Source organism: Saccopteryx bilineata, chromosome 8 (assembly GCF_036850765.1).
Source record: "Saccopteryx bilineata isolate mSacBil1 chromosome 8, mSacBil1_pri_phased_curated, whole genome shotgun sequence".
NCBI lineage: Eukaryota > Metazoa > Chordata > Mammalia > Chiroptera > Emballonuridae > Saccopteryx > Saccopteryx bilineata.
Window position 1 is genome coordinate 48,679,678 of NC_089497.1, and position 19,803 is coordinate 48,699,480.

General features: G+C 42.6%; 1 protein-coding gene across 2 annotated transcripts in view; it reads left to right on the top strand.

Annotated features, from left to right (window-relative positions):
• The first annotated feature begins 3,457 nt into the window (after positions 1 to 3,457).
• Positions 3,458 to 19,803, top strand: part of UPK1B (uroplakin 1B) — a 31,913-nt gene continuing 15,567 nt past the window's right edge. For both annotated transcript variants that reach the window (XM_066241170.1, XM_066241171.1), the window contains exons 1-2: positions 3,458 to 3,568; positions 18,789 to 18,868. In XM_066241170.1, the coding sequence (XP_066097267.1) occupies positions 18,800 to 18,868 (69 nt within the window). In that variant the 5' untranslated portion in view covers positions 3,458 to 3,568; positions 18,789 to 18,799. The remainder of the gene's footprint in view (positions 3,569 to 18,788; positions 18,869 to 19,803) is intronic.

A 19,803-nucleotide genomic window follows, 5' to 3' on the forward strand; every position in this document is an offset into this window, starting at 1 on the left:
GGGCCAGACTATAAAAAAAACTATGAACAAATCCGTATGCACAGTGCACATATCTTATTTTAAAGTAAAAAAACAAAACGGGAACAAACACAATATTTAAAATAAAGAACAAGTAAATTTAAATCAACAAACTGACCAGTATTTCAATGGGAACTATAAGCCTGCTTTTGGCTAATGAGATGGTCAATGTCCAGTTCCATATTTGTCAGTGCTAGGTGTAACAAGTGATATGACGTGCTTCCGGAGCCGTGATGCGTGCATCCCACATCACCGGAAGTAGTACTGTACGTGAGCGATGCCACGCTTTATGGCACCGCCACATACAGTACTCTAGGAGTGGTGGTCCTCTCATTGACCACCAATGAAAGAGGTGCTCCTTCCGGAAGTGCGGCGGGGGCTGAATAAATGGCCTCAGGGGGACACATGCGGCCCGCGGGCCGTAGTTTGGGGACCCCTGACCAAGAGGAAGGGACTGCAGCTTATACCAGGCCAGTCACATAACATGGCATCGCCTCACTCTTAAAAGGGTGTATACAGGGAATTGGGAAGGGGATTCTTGCAGAGAAGACTAGCCTCTTTTTCTCCCCCAGCTTCCCAAAGCACTGGAGTCTCAAATCTAAATTGTCGTGATAGGAAGAAAATATCTGAGTCTTTTTGACTGAACTGAGATTCCTATTTATGAGAATTCAGAGATGAGTTTTGGGATTAAGATGTGGTGAAGGGAAAGGAAAGATAAGCAGAACAGAATTAGAAAGCAATTATTGGAAAAATAAACCAATCACACATATAATATTAAGGACCTGCAATTCCTCGTCTAATTAGTTGCAGTTATTATCTGAAAATTAATCTTCCTTTTCCTAGCTAGGCTCTTGTTTCTTGTTATGGGTTTTGTGTCCACATTATCTGTTTTGGAAAGATTTGTGTTTGTTTTCTCCCCACTTAATTCTTGTAATAGAACATAAAATGCCTAAGAGATAAATGGAGATATATGTCCTCATTTGCTTTCTTCCTATTTTATAACAAAAATTTCTAAAAGAGGGCATGTTTTAAATAACATACATATTTCTCTTTTTATGATTATAATATAGATCCTTTGTAAACATGTGAACTATAAAAAAAAGTCATCTACATCACTTATTCAGATATAACCCTGTTAATATTTACATTCTTACTAACTTTTTTTTTTTCTCTGAAGCTGGAAACGGGAAGAGACAGTCAGACAGACTCCCGCATGTGCCCGACTGGGATCCACCCCACACGCCCACCAGGGGCGACGCTCTGCCCACCAGGGGGCGATGCTCTGCCCCTCTGGGGCGTCGCTCTGTTGCGACCAGAGCCACTCTAGCGCCTGGGGCAGAGGCTAAGGAGCCATCCCCAGCGCCCGGGCCATCTTTGCTCCAATGGAGCCTTGGCTGCGGGAGGGGAAGAGAGAGACAGAGAGGAAGGAGGGGGGGTGGAGAAGCAAATGGGCGCTTCTCCTATGTGCCCTGGCCGGGAATCGAAGCCGGGTCCCCCGCACGCCAGGCCGACGCTCTACCGCTGAGCCAACTGGCCAGGGCCTACATTCTTACTAACTTTTTAATTCATATGTACATAAATACACTTTAAAAAAATAAAAGTGTATCAAAATATACAAACTATTTTATAACCTGCTATTTTTCACTTTTAGCACTTAGAAAAGGGCTTGATATAACATAAGTTTTTCTGTTTGTTTGTTTGTTTGTTTGTTTTGGTTTTGGCTTTTTTTTTTTTTTTTGTATTTTTCTGAAGTGAGAACCCGAGAGAGACAGACAGACTCCTGTATGCGCCCGACCAGAATGCACCCGGCATGCCCACCAGGGGCGATGCTCAGCCCCTCTGGGGTGTTGCTCCACTGCAACTGGAACCATAATAGTGCCTGAAGCCATGGAGCCATCCTCAGCGCCTGGGCCAACTTTGCTCCAATGGAGCCTTGGCTGTGGGAGGGGAAGAGAAAGAGAGGAAGGAGAGGGGAGAAGGGTGGAGAAGCAGATGAGTGCTTCTCCTGTGTTCCCTGGCCAGGAATCAAACCCGGGACTTCCATGCAACGGCCGACGCTCTACTGCTGAGCCAGCTAGCCAGGGCCTAACATAGGTTTTCAATAAATCTTTGTTGAATAAGTGAGTGAACGTATTCTTACGTCATTAAACATTTCCTCTGTCATCCTTTTCATCACAATTGCATAGAATCCCATTATGTGAACTATTATGCTGTATCTAGCCAGGTCCTAGAGAGCTGAGGAAGAACAAGGTGCGTGATGGACACAGAGATGCCCTGTGCAGCCCCTTCACAGGGGAACATGGTGCCCAGATGCTGGAAATACTGACAGCCCCAGCCTCCACTGTCAGCCCCCTTCAGGGATTGCCTCAACCGCGGAAAGCTGCCTTTCCAGGGTGACCCATACCTAAGCCCTGATCACAGAGGTGCCCAGTGCAGAGCAACTGTAGCAGTTTCCTGGGCCTGGGGAAGGGGTGCAGCCAGGCTGCCCCACCAGCATGGGAGCTGAACTTTTCTCTGTGCCCAGTGCTATTTCTTCTCTCTCCTTTCCATGGGTGTTTAATCCCAGATAAATATACTGCACACTAAACTCTGTCTCAGAGTTGGCCTCCTAAAATACCTAACCTGTTACAGAGATGGTCTTGACCCATGAATGCTGATTAAATCGCCCAGTAAACTCTAACATTACTGTCATTACTCATCACTGAACTAGGCAAAATAAACTTTGGTGCATGTCTACCATATATATATATATATATTATGCAGCCATTAAAAGAGATGTGGTTTAATTTGTTCAAATATTGTTGGTGTTGTGTATGATACGTGGTTCTAGAAGAAGGTGGGAAAGAAAACGAAGGGGAAAGAAGGGGTGGGGATGAGAGAGGGGAGGGAGGTATTGGACATTATTGAATAATTACTGGAGCACTCACTCTATGCCTGAGTTTCTCCCAATCTGTTTGTTTCCAGATCTCCTGAGCCTTAGTCTTTGGGCTGCCTCAGTGTGAGCGTTACTCGGACAATGACTAACCCCATACATGTAGCATATGTGAGTTACAAAAACCCCAACTAGATGTGACCCTGAACAGATAGATATACATGAACCAGCATGACTTTGAGCAGTCAAAACAGTAGGGAGGCTTTTTAATACACAAAAAGCAGAATAAAGAATCCTATCACATGAATAAAAACAAAACAAACCAAAATAAAAACAAAGCCTGAGAGTATGTTTGAGGAAAGCTCAGACCTTGGAAGGATGTGATGTGCTGAGTCCTGTCAAAGTGCTTTCATCTGTCAGGATCACACATTCCGAAGAAGCAGAAATCTACTGACATAAAGAAAACTTCCTGTTACTTTCAGCCTGGAGGCAGGCTCAGACAGCATCAGGCTCAGCCCATATGAGATGACTCCTCCCAATGACAGACCATCCTTCCCTGGTCCTGAAGGTTCACAGAATTGCTGCAGGGTGGAAAAGCACTTCAGGCTAGCTCTGCTTGCAGAGTGGGCCAGCACTGCTCCAGGAGGAGGAGGTAGCAGAGGAGGAGGAGAGGGCACAGTGAGTAGACTGATCTCACTCTGTAGGGAAGGCAACTGGGCTCTCAAGGTTTGGGTGGCTTTCTGGGGAGGGAAGCTAGCAGTCTGAAAAGCAAAGGGGAAGAAGTTAATTTCCTGATGAATTCCCTGTCATTATTTTGTAAGTTGGGACATTGTTCTGTTCTCTTTTAAACTATTGCTTTCTGAAACCCTTTGGTATTATCCATTCTCAGAACTGAAATTAAAGTTCTTCTGGGGGTGTTATTATTCATCCCCCTGATTTCAACCTCAAATTTCCTCATGGAAAGACCAAGAAAAATTCAAGAACCGTGGGAAAACCTGTACCTCTTGATTAAATCTCAGATAGACTCCTTTGTGGACCCCAAGTTTCTTCACGGAGTCAGAAAAGTAAAAGAAAATTTAAGGAAGCAATCCACTCATGTTCTTATTTAATATTCAGTCTCTTAGCCTAGCAGAGAGAAAGTTTTCTGGTGGGCTTGTCAGAAATTATTTGGTTCTGCTAAACCAAATAGATTTGTGAGGTAATTTACTCTGGTTTCTTCTTTGCAAACAACTCTGCTTTATAAATGTGTCAGTTGAAATAAGTCAACATATTAGCTTTATCTATACAATGTCATTTTTATTATTCACAGATTAATTGATCCACCAGGATCCACAGGTCCTAAATATATTTTTTGTTCTAACACTATCCCTGCATATAACACAATTACGTTTCAAATAATGTCAATAATATTTTTGTGTATGTAAGTTTAAAACCCCAGTTATAACTAGCTTTAAAGATTTTTATGACTTTTGAATTTTTATTAATTTTATTTTTTTTTAAATCAAGGACAATGTTTGTTGAACATTTCTTGGCCTGAAAATGGTTGCTAAGCTTAAGAAAAACTCACTTAGATTTTTATATACTATGTATATATTTCAGTTTTATATATATATATATATATATATATATATATATATATATATAACTTGGGTTATATAGTTTATAAACTTCATGAAGAAGTGGTTTTTCTTTTGACTCTTCCTAATGAGGAGAATGTTTTCTTATTTTGCTTCCTGGGACAACATGTTTTACTTTCTGTTAGGTTTAAAACTCAACTCACCAACTATAATTGAAAAAAAAATATCAACTCACCTATTTTAACTACCTGGAAAGAATCATAGACTTTTATTTTTATTTTTTAGATTTTTATCACATGAATTTAAAGGTATGTGTGTATATATATATATATATATATATATATATATATATGGCATAATTGACATGTTTTATTTATTTTTTATTGTTTAAGGTTTTTAATTGACATATAATTTACATACAGTGAAATATTCGGGTCTCAAGTAAGCAGAATAGCCTCTATTCTATTTTGATGAATATATATCAAGACAGAAAATATTTCTTTCAGTTGAGAATGTAACCCCATGCTCTTTTTCATTCAATGAGCCCCACCTTCATGAAGTAACTGAACTGATTTCTATCACATGAGACTGTTGTGCCTGATCTAGAATTTCTTATAATTAGAAGCATGTAGTAAGTTCCTTTTTGTGTGTCCAGCTTCTTTTACTAAGTAGGAATCATAGATTTTAAATCCAAAACACTTTAGACACCATCTAGTCAAGGGGGAAAAAAATGAAATCTCCAAATTTCTTTTTGACCTCTTCTCTTACATTCTTACCCAGAACAAATACTGACCAGCCCTAGAACATGCTATATTCTGCTACTGAAATCTGGGCCTCAGGGCCATGCAGACTGCCCACACCCGTGCTGGACTACAGTTTCCTAACTGGGGCAGAGACCAAATTCATGAGAAAGGACCCTAATCTTTCATCTCCCAACAATTCTCCATAGAATCTCTGCCCTGGTTGGGCATCCCACTGATATGGTTCACACTTGAGGTCCTCACTTGGCGAGTACTTGAAACATTGCTCATCTTAGTCCTTTTTTATTTTATTTTATTTATTTTTGTGACAGAGACAGAGAGAGAGACAGATAGAGACAGACAGACAGGAAGGGAGATGAGAAGTATCAGTTCTTCGTTGCAGTACTTTAGTTGTTTATTAATTGTTTTCTCATATGTGCCTTGACCAGGAGGTACAGCAGAGTAAGTGACCCCTTGCTCAAGCCAACAACCTTGGCCTCAAGCCAGGGACCATGGAGTCATGTCTATGATCCCATGCTTGAGCCAGTGACCCCACACTCAAGCTGGTGAGCCCGTGCCCAAGGCAGATGAGCCCGCGCTCAAGGTGGCAACCTCGGGGTTTCAAACCTGGGTCCTTTGTATCCCAGTTCAATGCTCTATTTACTGTACCAATGCCTGGTCAGGCTAATCCTTGATTTTAGATGGGTGAATGACTCTGAGATCTTCACAGCCATTATCAGGAGTCTGGAGTAACGCTATCCCATAGTACTTTCTCTGAGTATTGGAAATGTTCTATAAAATAGCCACTAACCACATGTAGCTACTGAACACTTGAGATGCAGCTAGCACAACTTAAAAACTGAATTCGTATTTAATTGAAATAATTTGAATTTAAATAGCTACATGCAGCTACTAGTTACCACTTTGGTCAGAACAGGTTCAGCGCTTTAAAGCAAGAAAAACAAATGGGTGCTGTGATCTGTGGATGTCATGGCCATGGGAACAAGCTCCTCTTTTCATCATTCCCAGGAACTCATCAGACCCTAAATTTAAGTATATTGAGAATTGTCCTGCTAGAAAACCTCCACACTCATTTTTATTATACCTCTAAGTCATACAACTGTCTTCTCTTTTTTTCTTTTTTTAAATTAAATTTATTGGGGTAACATTGGTTAAGAGTATATAGGTTTCAGGTTACATTTTTCTGATACATGATCTGTATATTGCATTGTGTGCCCACCACCCAAAGTCAAGTCATCTTCCATCACTATTTATTTGTTCCCCTTAACCCGTTGCTACTCCCCTACCCTCTTACCTCTGATAATCACACTGTTGTCTGTGTCTATGAGTTGCAGTTTGATATCCCATATATAAGTGAAATTCTTGGTTTTCTTGACTGACTTATTTTGTTTAGCAAAATATTCTAAAGGTCTATCCATGTTGTCACTAATGGCAGGATTCCATCCTTTCTTATGGCTAAGTAGTATTTCATACTATATATGTATCACATCTTCTTTTCCCAATCCTCTATTGAAGGACACTTTGGTAGTCTCCATGTCTTGGTCACTGTGAATACTGCTGCAATGAACATAGGGGTGCATATATCTTTGCAAATAAATGTTTTCAAGTTTTTCAGGTAGATACCCAGAAGAGGGATGGTTAGGTCATATGGTGACTCTATTCTTAATATTTTGAGGAACCACTATATTGTTTTCCATAGTGCTCATACCAGTTTACCTTCCCAACAGTTTACCTTCCCAACAGTAGGAAAGGGCTCTTCTATAAATAGTGCTGGGAGCCTGACCAGTCAGTGGCACAGTGGATAGAGCATCAGATTGGGATATGGAGGACCCAGGTTCAAAACCCCAAGGTTGCTGGCTTAAGCCCAAGGTTGCTGGCTTAAGCCCAAGGTTGCTGGCTTGAGCCCAAGGTCACTGGCTTGATCAAGGGGTCACTCACTCTGCTGTTGCCCCCTTCCCGGTCAAGGCACATATGAGAAAGCAATCAATGAACAACTAAGGTGCTGCAACGAAGAGTTGATGCTTCTCAACTCTTTCCCTTCCTGTCTGTTCGTCCCTATCTGTCCTTCTCTCTGTCTCTCTCTGTCTCTGTCACATGCACACAAAAAAATGGTGCTGGAAAATTGGAAAGCCCCATGCAAAAGAATGAAATTAGATTACTCTTTGTCCCCATGTACAAAAATTAATTTAAAATGAATCAAAAACCTAAATATAACATCTGAAACAATAAATTACATGGAATAAAACATAGGTACAAACATTTTATGAATTTGACCCCAAAGGCATGGGAAGTAAAGGCAAAAACAAATTAATAGGATTATATCAAACTATATAAAAAGCTTCTGCACTGCAAAAGAAACCAACAACAAAACAAAAAGACAACCAATGGACTAGGAGATGATATTTTCAAACAACAGCAAAATATATAAAGAACTCATACAACTCAACATGAAAGAAAAAAACAATTCAGTTAAAAAACTGGCAGAGGACCCCAATAGACACTTCTCCCAAGAAGACATACAAATGACCAACAAATAAAAAGATACTCAACTTCACTAGCTATTAAGGAAATGCAGATCAAAACTAAAATGAGATACCTTCTCAGAGTGGCTATTATCAATAAAACAAGTAATAATAAGTATTAAAGACATTGAGGAGAAAAAGGAACCCTCATTCACAACTGTCTTCTCTTGGTCTAGGTTTCAGAGTCAGGGCTAAGGCAACAGCATATTGTGTTTCTTGTTTCTTCCTTTCCTATTTCTCCTTTTATTTTCTTTTGTTACCACAAATTTCTCTAGCATGTAATAGAGTTTGAGGTGTGGTTTGTATTAGTTGGTCCAACTAAACTTAAATGAAGAAAAGAGGTAATGAATTTGAAAAAATTATCTCATGTTTGTTGGGTGAGTCTCACTTGTTCTTTGAAAACTGGTTTGTTTAATGAGCAATTAATGGTTTTTAGACCTATTCAATGTATTTGGAAAATCAACACTATGGATGCGAATAATATTTATAAGAAAACAAACTAAGTGATGTCATAAGAAAGAAAAAAGGAATACAACTCATGCCTTTGAAAAAAAATCTCCACTCTTCATAGCAACAGAACTCCCAGGATGTTGAGTAATTTGATAAATCATCTCAGTGTCAACCACCGGCCAGTTTTCCACAGGGTTGCGCTCACAGTGGCTCTTCCTTATGAGGAAAATATTTGATGTGAGCTGTGCCCTTGCAGTCAGGGGCAATATTGTTTCTGTCATGGACAGCTGCCACTGTGCCCTCTGTGCTCTACCAGTTCCACTTTTAAAAATTCACCCCGTCACATCTGCATTCTTTCTAGCCCTACCAGCTTTAAAAAAAAAAAAAACTAAGACGTGAGGGAAATGTTACTTTGGAATAACAGAAAAGTTCAGTGAACCCCATATCTGAAGTAACTAATACATAACTGGGAGCTAACAGGCAAGATAAGCATATTATCAGGAGTTGGTCTGTAACCAGTGACAGCCTCAAGCCCCAAATCATGTGTTAGGAGTGTGTCCTTCCACTCTCTTCTTGGGTCTCTTTCCCTCTCACAGCATCTTTCCTCTCCCTTTGGAAACCGTAGGAAGGGATCTGATAACAGTGGAAATAAGGCATTGGCACTGATGACTCATTGATGCCTCTCTAATATGTAGTATTTTCTTTCCAATCAGAAGAGCAAAAGAGTGATTGATTCTCTGATTGTAGGATTTCACAAATTAGGGTGAAGTGTGAGGAAGACTTTGAAAGAAGGACAAGAGTGGAAGGCTCTCTCTTTTCTAGCTTTGTTATGTGACACTGCACCCCCACTTCTGTGGCTTAACTGTTAACTTTAAAAAAACATAAAGGGAGGTGGCATCTTCCTACCTTGAAAAAAGGAATGATTAGCAACAAATTTAGTATAAAGCTGGCTTGAGACTCAGGAGATCAGGACTCAAATCCTGACTGCAATGACACATCAATGATCTTGAGACAGCCACTGCCCCTTGGGAGCTTTAGTTCTCTCATCTGTACAATTTAGGGAGCTGACCTACCAAGCCTCTAAGTTTGCAGTCAGAGCTGATAGTCTATCATGACATGAGTGGGCAGGTAGCCAATAACTGCCTGAAGATGACACCTTTAATTTCTTCCTAGTCACGTACCTTTCTAGTGTGACAAAAACTACCAAGAGTGTAGTCATTGACTTCTAGGTGTGTCACTCATTGATTAATTTGAAAGTTTATAATTTTGTTTCCTTAGTGCAATTATTTGTCAAATTGATTTTTAAATGTACAGTAATGTAGTCCCACATGGGTCCAGAATAGCTAATTAAACAAACTTTGGCAAAGAAAAGAGGTAACAAAGTACTGGGCTAGATTGCCGTGGTGCAGGGTAGTAGGGGAGAAAAGCCACTCACATACCCACCCACCAAGACATGTCTGAAGAGCTGTTAGTTTAGGGCAAAAAGAGGGAGGTAGCGAAGAAAGGATAATTTTGGGCAAGGGTACACGGGGAAAGAAGTGTTTCAACTGAACTGCAGATGATGGTAAAGAGTTCAATAGGCAGAAATGAGAGAAGGAATCCCAAAGGGAGGACAACCTAAGCACAACCTGGAAGCACGATCAGACACTCAGGGCAGCAGAGGAGGACCAGCAGCTGGCCATCTGAAACCTGGCTGTACTGTCTGAACACAGGCTGAGGAGCCTGGGCTTGACCTCCTCGGTTGTCCAACCTCTCTTCCGTGGGCTAGAAGGAGCATGAAATGGCTGGGTCTGGACAAGTACCAAAGACACAGGCAAAAGGAAGGCACTGGAACCCTGGCCAGTTGGCTCAGCGGTAGAGCGTCGGCCTGGCGTGCAGGGGACCCGGGTTCGATTCCCGGCCAGGGCACACAGGAGAAGCGCCCATTTGCTTCTCCACCCCCCCCCTCCTTCCTCTCTGTCTCTCTCTTCCCCTCCCGCAGCCGAGGCTCCATTGGAGCAAAGATGGCCCGGGCGCTGGGGATGGCTCCTTGGCCTCTGCCCCAGGCACTCGAGTGGCTCTGGTCGAGGCAGAGCGACGCCCCGGAGGGGCAGAGCATCGCCCCTGGTGGGCGTGCCGGGTGGATCCCAGTCGGGCGCATGCGGGAGTCTGTCTGACTGTCTCACCCCGTTTCCAGCTTCAGAGAAATACAAAAAAAAAAAAAAAAAAAAAAAAAAGGAAGACACTGGTCTGTCTCCAAGAGCTGAAAAGCCAAAAAGTTTTCAAATTCAGGGGAAATCTGCATTTGAAGAGACTGGTCAGCAAGAGGGAATGGGTGGACAAGAGGAGCCATCTGGCACTAGGAAGTAAGAAGGAGCCTGTGGCAAGCTTGCGGTGCAGTGGGAGCTAGGTGGGGCTCTCCTTTGAATGAAGGCTATAGGGAGACTTTGCAGGTGTGTAAGCAGGGGAGTGATATAAAATCAGAGCTTTAGCATGGCGGATCTCAAGACTGATTACGTATCTGGCACTTAGAGGGCATGTTTATCTTTGTTGAACACCACAAAGTGTTGATATATTAAATTTAAAATAATTAAGTAGACCATTTGGGCTTAAATTCATACTATGAACCAAATTCTAGATAGGTAGTAGTGAGCACCCAAGATTAAAGAAAAATTTTGATCATTAATTTTCTTCAAATTATAAAATGGCTGCAAGCATTTTATTTTGGCTCAAAACACATTGCCCCAGTAGGTGAAGCATCTGGGCTCTGTAGGATCATTTGAGAACCTCTGCTTTCTAAATTTACTCTGGGAGCACTGTGTGGAATGGAAACAAACTGTTCGATTCGTCTGAGCCAAAAGTTAGGAGCTGTCAGTAGAGCTTAGAAGGAAAGGGTAAAATGGTCTCAGGAAACCTCAGAAAACGATCATTTTTGCTTCTATCTAGAGTATAAGTCAGAGCAAGGGGAAGTGGGAAGAGGTGGAAGAGGGCACAGGGGATAAATGGTGATGAACAGAGACTTGACTTGGGGTGGTGAACACACAGTACAGTGTACAGAGGATGTGCTGTAGAATTGTGTACCCAAAACCTGAATAATTTTTTAACCAGTGTCACCCCAATAAATTCAGTAAAAAATAGAAAGAAATATAAGTCAGTCCAAGTGTGGGGGGGTGTTTTTTAGGGTTCTTTACAAAAACAGAACATGTAGGGAATATATATAGATCCATAGACATATCAATATCTATATTTCTCTGCTATTTGTTCTGTTTCTGTAAAGAAGGTCTGAGAAAGAGAGAGAGAGAGAAAGAGAGAGATTTACTTTAAGGAATTGGCTCATATGATTATGGGGTTGGCAAGTCAGAAATCTGTGGAGCTGGCCAGCAGACTGGAAATTCAGGTAAGAAGTTCATGTTGTTGTCTTGAGTCTGAAATCTGCAGACTGGACACTTAGAGAGGGTTTCTATGTTGCAACTTGGAGGCAGAATTGTCTCTTCTTCAGGAAACCTCAGTCTTTGCTCTTAAGTCCTTCCACTGATTGGATGAGGCCCACCATTTTATGGAGGATAATTTGCTTTACTAAAAGTACTGATTTAAATGTTAATCCCAACTGAAAACATATCTTCACAAAAATATGTAGATTGGTATGTGACCAAACAACTGGGCGCCGTATTCTACTCAAGTTGACATGTAAATTTAACCATCACAGAGTGTCATTTCATCCTGCCTTATTAGGCAAACAGAGACAAAACTCAAGCAGTTATTGACTTCTTAAGGCACAAAAACTATAGTCCCCAGAGAACAGCACAGTTTGTGTTCTAAACATACCCATTTGCCCATCCCTTTTGTCTCAGCTCATGCCTGTCCCCTCTGAAAAGATCAACAAATTCATAATTTTTTAAATAGCCATCAGTGTGAAAATTTACCAAAATTTTTCTGTTTTTAACCTATATAACTTCAGTAGTCTGCCTTATACACAAGGATATAATAGCTTTCAAAGCACTCTAAAAGATTAGCCAGACCTGCTTTCTTTCATAGAAATCACATTGCCTTTTCTCCCAGTATAGCAGGACTGCAACTCTTCCTAGAGATCCCCCCAGCTTCTCTCTTACAGAAGGAAACTCACTTGCCCCAGCTTTCCAGGAGCCTTTCCTAGGCCTCTTTGACGCAGAGACTATGTAATATCAATTTACACATTTCAACCAGGGTTTTCCAACTTCACTCTTGAGTGTCTTCTCAATTTGGGGGGAACTTCCTTCTGAGCTCAGTAATTTACCTTCATGTTTCTTTTCTGTTAACTCTGGAATAGTGGTTTCCAACTACTCTGGGGCTAGCCATATGGAGTTTAAAGCTGATTAGGAGAAGCTCTGTGAGACCCAGAGTCCCTACTCATGTTTCAGCCAGACTTTTATCTGTTTTTATATGTTAGTTACCTAGTTGCAATAGTATTTCTCCATATTTTCTTTGAAAATGTGGCTCTGTTTTAAAACAATATTAAATCACTGGTTTTAGGTGCCTTCACATTCAATAGTCTATTAGCTCTGGTCTGTCTGCTTCCAGTAACTGAGTCAAAAGTAAAGAAAGTTAATATTGTATGGATATGAGAACTTTATATATGTTCTCATTTAATTTTCACAGGAACCCTTCAATTTAAGTATTACAATGCCCACTTAGAGATAAAGCTCAGCAAATTAAGTAACTAAACTGCTCAGTGTTGAAGCTACGATTCAAACTCAGGTCTGTCCAAACCCCCTGTTCTTTCTACCTCACTAGACTCTAACCAGTTCCGCAATAAAAGTCCAGGCAAATTTTATGTCATCTATTTATTCATCCATTCAAATATATATACATTTTAAAATTTTTACTTTATCTGCCCTTTTATTTAGCAAAATAATTTATTGAGTGCCTACTACGTTTTAAGCACTGTGCCACCTTGGATCTAGAAGGACAAATAAAACAGGGTCCCAGTGCCTTCCCCTGTTTGGGGGACTCTTACAGTCAAATGCAGGAAAATCCCTTCCTGGGTGGATACCAGGAGGAAGGAATGGACGAGGGGAGCAGCCCAGCGTCCTCCCAGCGTCCTCTCTGCGTCAGGGAGAAAGCAGCCCTGGCACAGAGGAGATGGGGCCTCAAGGCTCATCTCGGCATCACCTGGCCACAGCCAGAGCAGACCAGCGTCCTCCCAGCATCCTCTCCTCTCAGTGTCAGGGAGAAAGCAGCCCTGGACAGAGGAGATGGGGCCTCAAGGCTCATCCCGGCATCACCTGGCCACAGCCAGAGGGAGGAGGCCGGAGGTGGGTGTTCAGTGTTCAGGAATGCTGATGGAATGCACGAGAGCCTCTCCCATATGAATGTGCTGCCTGGTACCTGACTCTGGCCACACCCCACGCACAACTGGGAAGGTTTTTTGTTTGTTTGTTTTTAATCTCCCAAAGAGATAATTTTTCCCCTGTGAACACTTCCATGGAAAATAAGGAGGCACACATGGGTAAAGCCTCTAGGCCCTTCCAGCAGAGCAGCCCCTGGGCAGGGAGCAGAGGGAAGGGGGAAGGGGCTGCTGCACCTCGACCTTAGAGCTATTGGTGGTGAGCCAATTACATAGGAACTCCCTCCCAGGCCCCTAGGGTCACTAGTGCATAAAGCAAAACCATAGCCTAATGCCCTGCCCTTCTTAAATAGCCCTCTGGTTATTCATATTTTTTTATGTTTGTAAATAATTTTATGTTTGCCAACCACTTCTCCATTTCTTATCTTAGTGGTCACAACGATCCCATCAAATAAACCCGTTTCATAAATGCAGAAGCAGACACTGAGTGGCACTGCCCAGGGTGACACAGTAAAGATGGGCCGAGTGGGGGTTTGAATCCTGGCATTCTGATGCCTTGTCCAGTGTGCTCACCACAGCCATGAGATGACCGCCACCGCCGCGAGCCAACCACCAGAGCTGGGACTGGGCTTCCTAACTGCCGTCTCTCTTGACATTTGCAGCTGTTTTAAGGGTGGAAAAAATGTTTTTTCATTCTCTAGATATCAACCAAGTCTAAATACAATTGGCCAAGGAGAGACTATGAAGTACGGCCTTTCACATTAACCCGCATATTTGTATATTTTACTTTCAAGAATTTCAGTCTCAAGGGGTGAGTGAGAGAGCTCCGGGTTTGGGATACATTCTAGACAGACTTCCTGGAAAAACAGTTGGGTACATCACTGGGCTTGGGGAAAACATGCAAATATTAGTGCAGTGTCAAGGGGCAAAGGGGACAAGATCCTTAGAAGTGAATCAGAGTCCTGGTGATTCTGACCGGGGCAGAGGTAGGATCATCTGAGCAGGGAATGTGTCTGCTCTCTCTGCCCACTGGGGTTGGCAAGATAGTGGACCGGGCGTTTCTTTTTCTGCTGGAAGTATTAGCTGTGGGACAGGACTCTAAACTGCAGAGTGTAAACCATCTGGAGCCCACCACACCTGGGTTTGAATCTAAACTTTTGCATCCTCCAGCAATGTGGCCGAGCAAAGTAGTCTCCTTGAGCCTCCTTTGCTTCATCTGCAAAATGACAACAGACCAGATTCTCCACTAGACCTTCCAGGAGTCGGGCAGCTCCACACACGCCTCGGTTCTAGCCCAGTGAGACTCATTCCACTTCCTTCCTCCAGAACTGCAAGAGAATACATTTCTGTGGGTTTGTTTTCTTTTTAAATTTATTTTAATTAAATTTATTGGGGTGACATTGATTAATAAGATCTTATAGTTTTCAGGCGCACATTTCTGTATATTGTACTGTGTGCCCACCACCCAAAGTCAAACCATCTTTCCATCACCATGTGTTTGGCCCCATTTACCCACACCAACCCTCCACCCCCATTCCCTCTGATAACCACCACCCTGTTGTCCATGTCTTTCAGTTTTAGTCTTACAGTCCACATGAGTGAAATCATATGGTTCTCATTTTCTCACTGACGTATTTTACGTTCACATGTTTTCAAGGTTCATCTATGTTGTCACAAATGACAGTATTTCAATTTTTCTTATGGCTGAATAATATTCCATTGTAAGCCACTAAGTCGGTGGTAATTTGTTACAGCAGCAATAGGAACCTAGTACTGATTTTGGTAAAATAAATAAATAAATACCATCTCTCAGACCTGTTGAGAAAATGAGCATAAGGGCTAGCATGTGATTAGAATATCAAAAGTGCTCATTAAATGACAGCTTTCCTCATCATTTTGTTACTTCAAAAGACAAGAGTGGGCCCTGGCCGGTTGGCTCAGTGGTAGAGCGTCGGCCTGGCGTGCGGGGGACCCAGGTTCGATTCCCGGCCAGGGCACACAGGAGAAGCGCCCATTTGCTTCTCCACCCCCCCCCTTCCTCTCTGTCTCTCTCTTCCCTTCCCGCAGCCAAGGCTCCATTGGAGCAAAGATGGCCCGGGCGCTGGGGATGGCTCCTTGGCCTCTGCCCTAGGCGCTAGAGTGGCTCTGGTTGCGGCAGAGCTACGCCCGGGAGGGGCAGAGCATCGCCCTTTGGTGGGCAGAGCGTCGCCCCTGGTGGGCGTGCCGGGTGGATCCTGGTTGGGCGCATGCGGGAGTCTGTCTGACTGTCTCTCCCCGTTTCCAGCTTCAGAAAAATACAAAAAAAATAAAAAGAAAAAAAGAAAAAAGAAAGACGAGAGTGACCTTCTAAGTCATTATGTGCTTCTGAGGCCAGAGGCCTGAAGGAGACGAGGATATGTACTGAAAAAGGGGAGAAATCTAGTGACCCCAACCTCAGAACATTCCATCTGTCCACCCATTCCTGCCTTACGCTCAGCAGCCCACAGCCGGCTGCTCCTGGGAGTTCCCACCCTGTGCTCATCTAGATTTCCTCGATTCACTCTTCTTTTTGCTCAAACCAAGCTCTGTCTGCCTCGTTCCTTCTTTCCTCCACTCTTGTCTGTGTTCCTCCACCCTGAACTTCAGCGTTCTCGCAGAGTCTTCAGTCATCTCGTCCCCTTGTAAACCTGTGTGGCAGAGTCCCCTTTGGGAAAGTATGGACGCTGTGGGACATCATTGGGTCACTTGGGCCCAATCCTTTTCAGGGTCCCTTCAGCTCCTTGGGGGACTTTTCTCCATGGCCCTATTTCCCCCTCTATTCTACTGTGTACAGTCATTTTTTCATTGAACGTGCATTGCTGTCATCACACTTTAAATCCCTGGAAAGAACAAATCAGGCTGTTTCCGTTCTTTCAGCCCAACTAATCAATCACCACAAATAGGCTGCCACCTGGCAAATGGGTGCACAATTGGCGGTGGCTGAAAATGATGCTGAATTTGGCCTCTCCAGATTTTTGCCCTTTACTCTCTATACTTGTGTTATCTGAACTTGTACCTTTCACGGTTTATTTCCTTGTGTCTCAAGTTTAGATGGGAACCCAACTGGTCAGGAGCAATGTCTGTGCATACCAGCAATGAATTTTCCAACGTGACTGACCCGCCAGGCTCCCCCGGGGGAAGTTTACGCGTTAACTCCCTCAGGGCACTCTCAGTCTAGTGTGTACCAGTCTCTGGGAAGGATGAGTGACATTTCTAAACATGAAATGACTCTTCCAAGCAGAAAGACACCAACAGCATTTCTCAGCAGAAACTACACTTAGGGATCTTGCAACGATAACCAGATTCTTCTATTTATTCAGCAAACACTGAAGGAGGGCTTGCTATGTGCCCAATGCTGGGCCAGAAACACTTCTGAACTTTAACTCTTTCAGTCCTCACAGCTGTTCAGGTGACTAGGAAAGGGAAAATATTCACAGATGTTTAAAATTACTTAAAATGTTGTTAAAACTTAGAGTGTAACCATGAAGTTAAAATTTAGCAAGGTCTGAGTCAAATGAAAGGCTTGCCTCCCACTGACCCCCACACAGGCTAGATTGGGATCTCAGGGGCGCCTGGCGCTTCCAGGCTCCAGTCCCTGACCTTCCCTCTACCCGAATGTTACCCACCCCGCCTTCCTCCCACACTCACCCACCTCCAGTCAAGTTATCAAAACCATACACATTCTGCAAGGCTTCCCTCTTCCCTATAGGGGCCCCCACAGTACTTAGGGTCTTCCTCGATGTATTGTGACTATTTGGAAACATATCTCAGCTTCCTTACTAGAACACAAAGTCCTAGACTACAACAATCTCCCTTATATTTCTTTGTATATCTCAAAATGCAGGTTATATCACTTAATGCAATTTCACTTACAGCATGAATGCATGAAGTGATTAGTTAATGAATTTAATTAATAAAACATTGAAAGATGTGGATGGGTTTTCTCAAAGTGGTTCAAGTGCAAAAGCCAAACACCTACCCTTGTGTTCCTTCCAGAGAATCCTCAGGGAGGGAGAAGCCCACTAGTTTCTACTATCGTACGAAACACTAAACCTTGTAAATAATTTCTGGGAGCCAGTGTGGGCTGGGCAAACCAGCTTGGGCTCTGGAGTCACACAGACCAAAATCTCCAGCCTAGCTCTTCCACGTACTGGTTGTACAACTCCAGGGAACTTAATTTACCTCAACTACAGCTTTAGTTTCCTTATCTGCAAAATGAGCCAGCCTTTTCCCTATTTCTCCCTACTTGGGTGATGAGGCCTAGATGTGTGTATGTAAAGTACCTAATGAAGTGGCGTGTACAAGGAACTAAATATGCTTGTCCCTCTTTCCTTCCTGCTTCTCCTCTTATATAACAATGTATTTTTTTAATTTGCCAATTATTTTTATTACTTTATTTTTAATTATAATAGACATACAGTATTATATTAGTTTTAAGTGTACAGGATAGTGATTCAACATCTATACACCTTACAAAGCGATCACCACAATACGTCCAGTAACCGTTCACCGTACATATATAGTTGTTATATTATTACTGACTTTATTCCCTATGCTATTCATTACGTCCCCGGGACTTATTTTACAAATGAAAGTTTACCCTGCTTAATCCTCTTCCCCTTTTCCACCCCTCCTTCATCCTCATCCTTTGAGCAACCAACAATTTATTCTCTGATTTCACTTCTAGGTGGAATCTAAAAAAAAAACAAAAAACCCCACAGAATTAACAAACAAAATGAAACAGAAACAAAGTCATAGATCCAGAAAACAAATGCCAACTATTTTTGACGATAACAAAACATTCTGAAAATGATAGTTTTAACAGCTGCCTATAGTCTTTCTGGTCTGTCAACCAACTGCCAACTCGGGCCATGGGTTTACCCGTGGGGTTCCGTCCCAGGGACCCGTGCTGAGCGTCAGGCCTGCCCAGTCATCCCAACCTCGGGTCTGCCCTTGTTGACTTGCGGCACTCAGTTCATCACTAAAAGGATGGGGTCTCTGTATTCCATTCCTTAAAGAACTCCTGAAAATTGCTAATCAGACTCTGTAAGCTTGACTTTTTTTTCTTCTTCTTCTTTATAAAATGACAGTGATTACTGGGTTTAGGTAAACAAGTTTCTTCCATTGCTACATGACTTCATGACTTGGGTTTAGATGCTTTGGAAGGAGAAGACAGCACGCAGTGGTGTGACTTAGCGGTGCTATCAGACCGGCAGCAGTGCCTGTCGCCCACCTGTTACATTGTGCTGTTCTCATCTGTGTCTCCAGCTCGCGGGAAGATGACCAAAGACGACTCCACTGTTCGCTGCTTCCAGGGCCTGCTGATTTTTGGAAATGTGATTTTTGGTGTAAGTGATGAATATTTTTCAGGCAGTTCTGCTTGTCCTGTAATCATGATTTTTGATCCATCAGACGTGAAAGTTTAAAGGAAAATAATTACATAATGACTGGCTTTCTACATATTTTCTTCATTTTAAGAAATGTGTTAGTAAAATATACTAGCACAAATTTAACTACATAAATCATTATATATAGCTATATCGTATATCAAATATATATAATTATATACAGGTTGAAGAAAATAGGTCTTTTCTTCCTAAGTTTAAAGCACAAAATCTAAAAAGAGTCGTGTCAGTCATGGTCAACATCCAAACAGTCCCACCACACACGTGCTCTGCTGTTTCGTTCCTGTTTCACCTTCATTTGATTTCGTGGGACTCCCATTTTTAAGGTTGTTGGGGGCAGATGTTTGTGTGTTCTTGTTCCTGTCACAGAGGCCACTCCGGGGTGTGAGAGTAGCTCAGAGGCCAGGCTGTGGGGCCCGCTGTGGTGGGAGAGCGTTAGGAGTCAGGATCGCTGGCTCTGGCCCAGCCCTGCCACTGACTCCATGTGACTCCGGGCAAGTCTTTGCCTTTCAGGGCCAAGGATCCTCATCTATAAAGCACAGCAGGTGGGAAAGATAACCACCAAGTTCTCTCCAGCTCTAATATTCAGTGGTTCTCTGGCACTGATCAATATGACCAGAACCAGTTTAAATATTACAGTCCTGGAATTTGGATGATAGGGAGTGGAGGGGGGAGACAGCATCCTACATGAAGACATTGTTTGAGTGTTTCATGCCTCAAGGACTTTATAATAGTCCAAAATTGGGTCTTTCCCAAATAGCAATGAGACAGAGCAACATGTGGACGGAGGCATGCAATCAATTAGTAGACTAGAAGGAGCTGTTTGATTTCCTGGCAATGAGGAGTCTGAGTCTGTTGCTAAAGCTTACGTAGGGGAC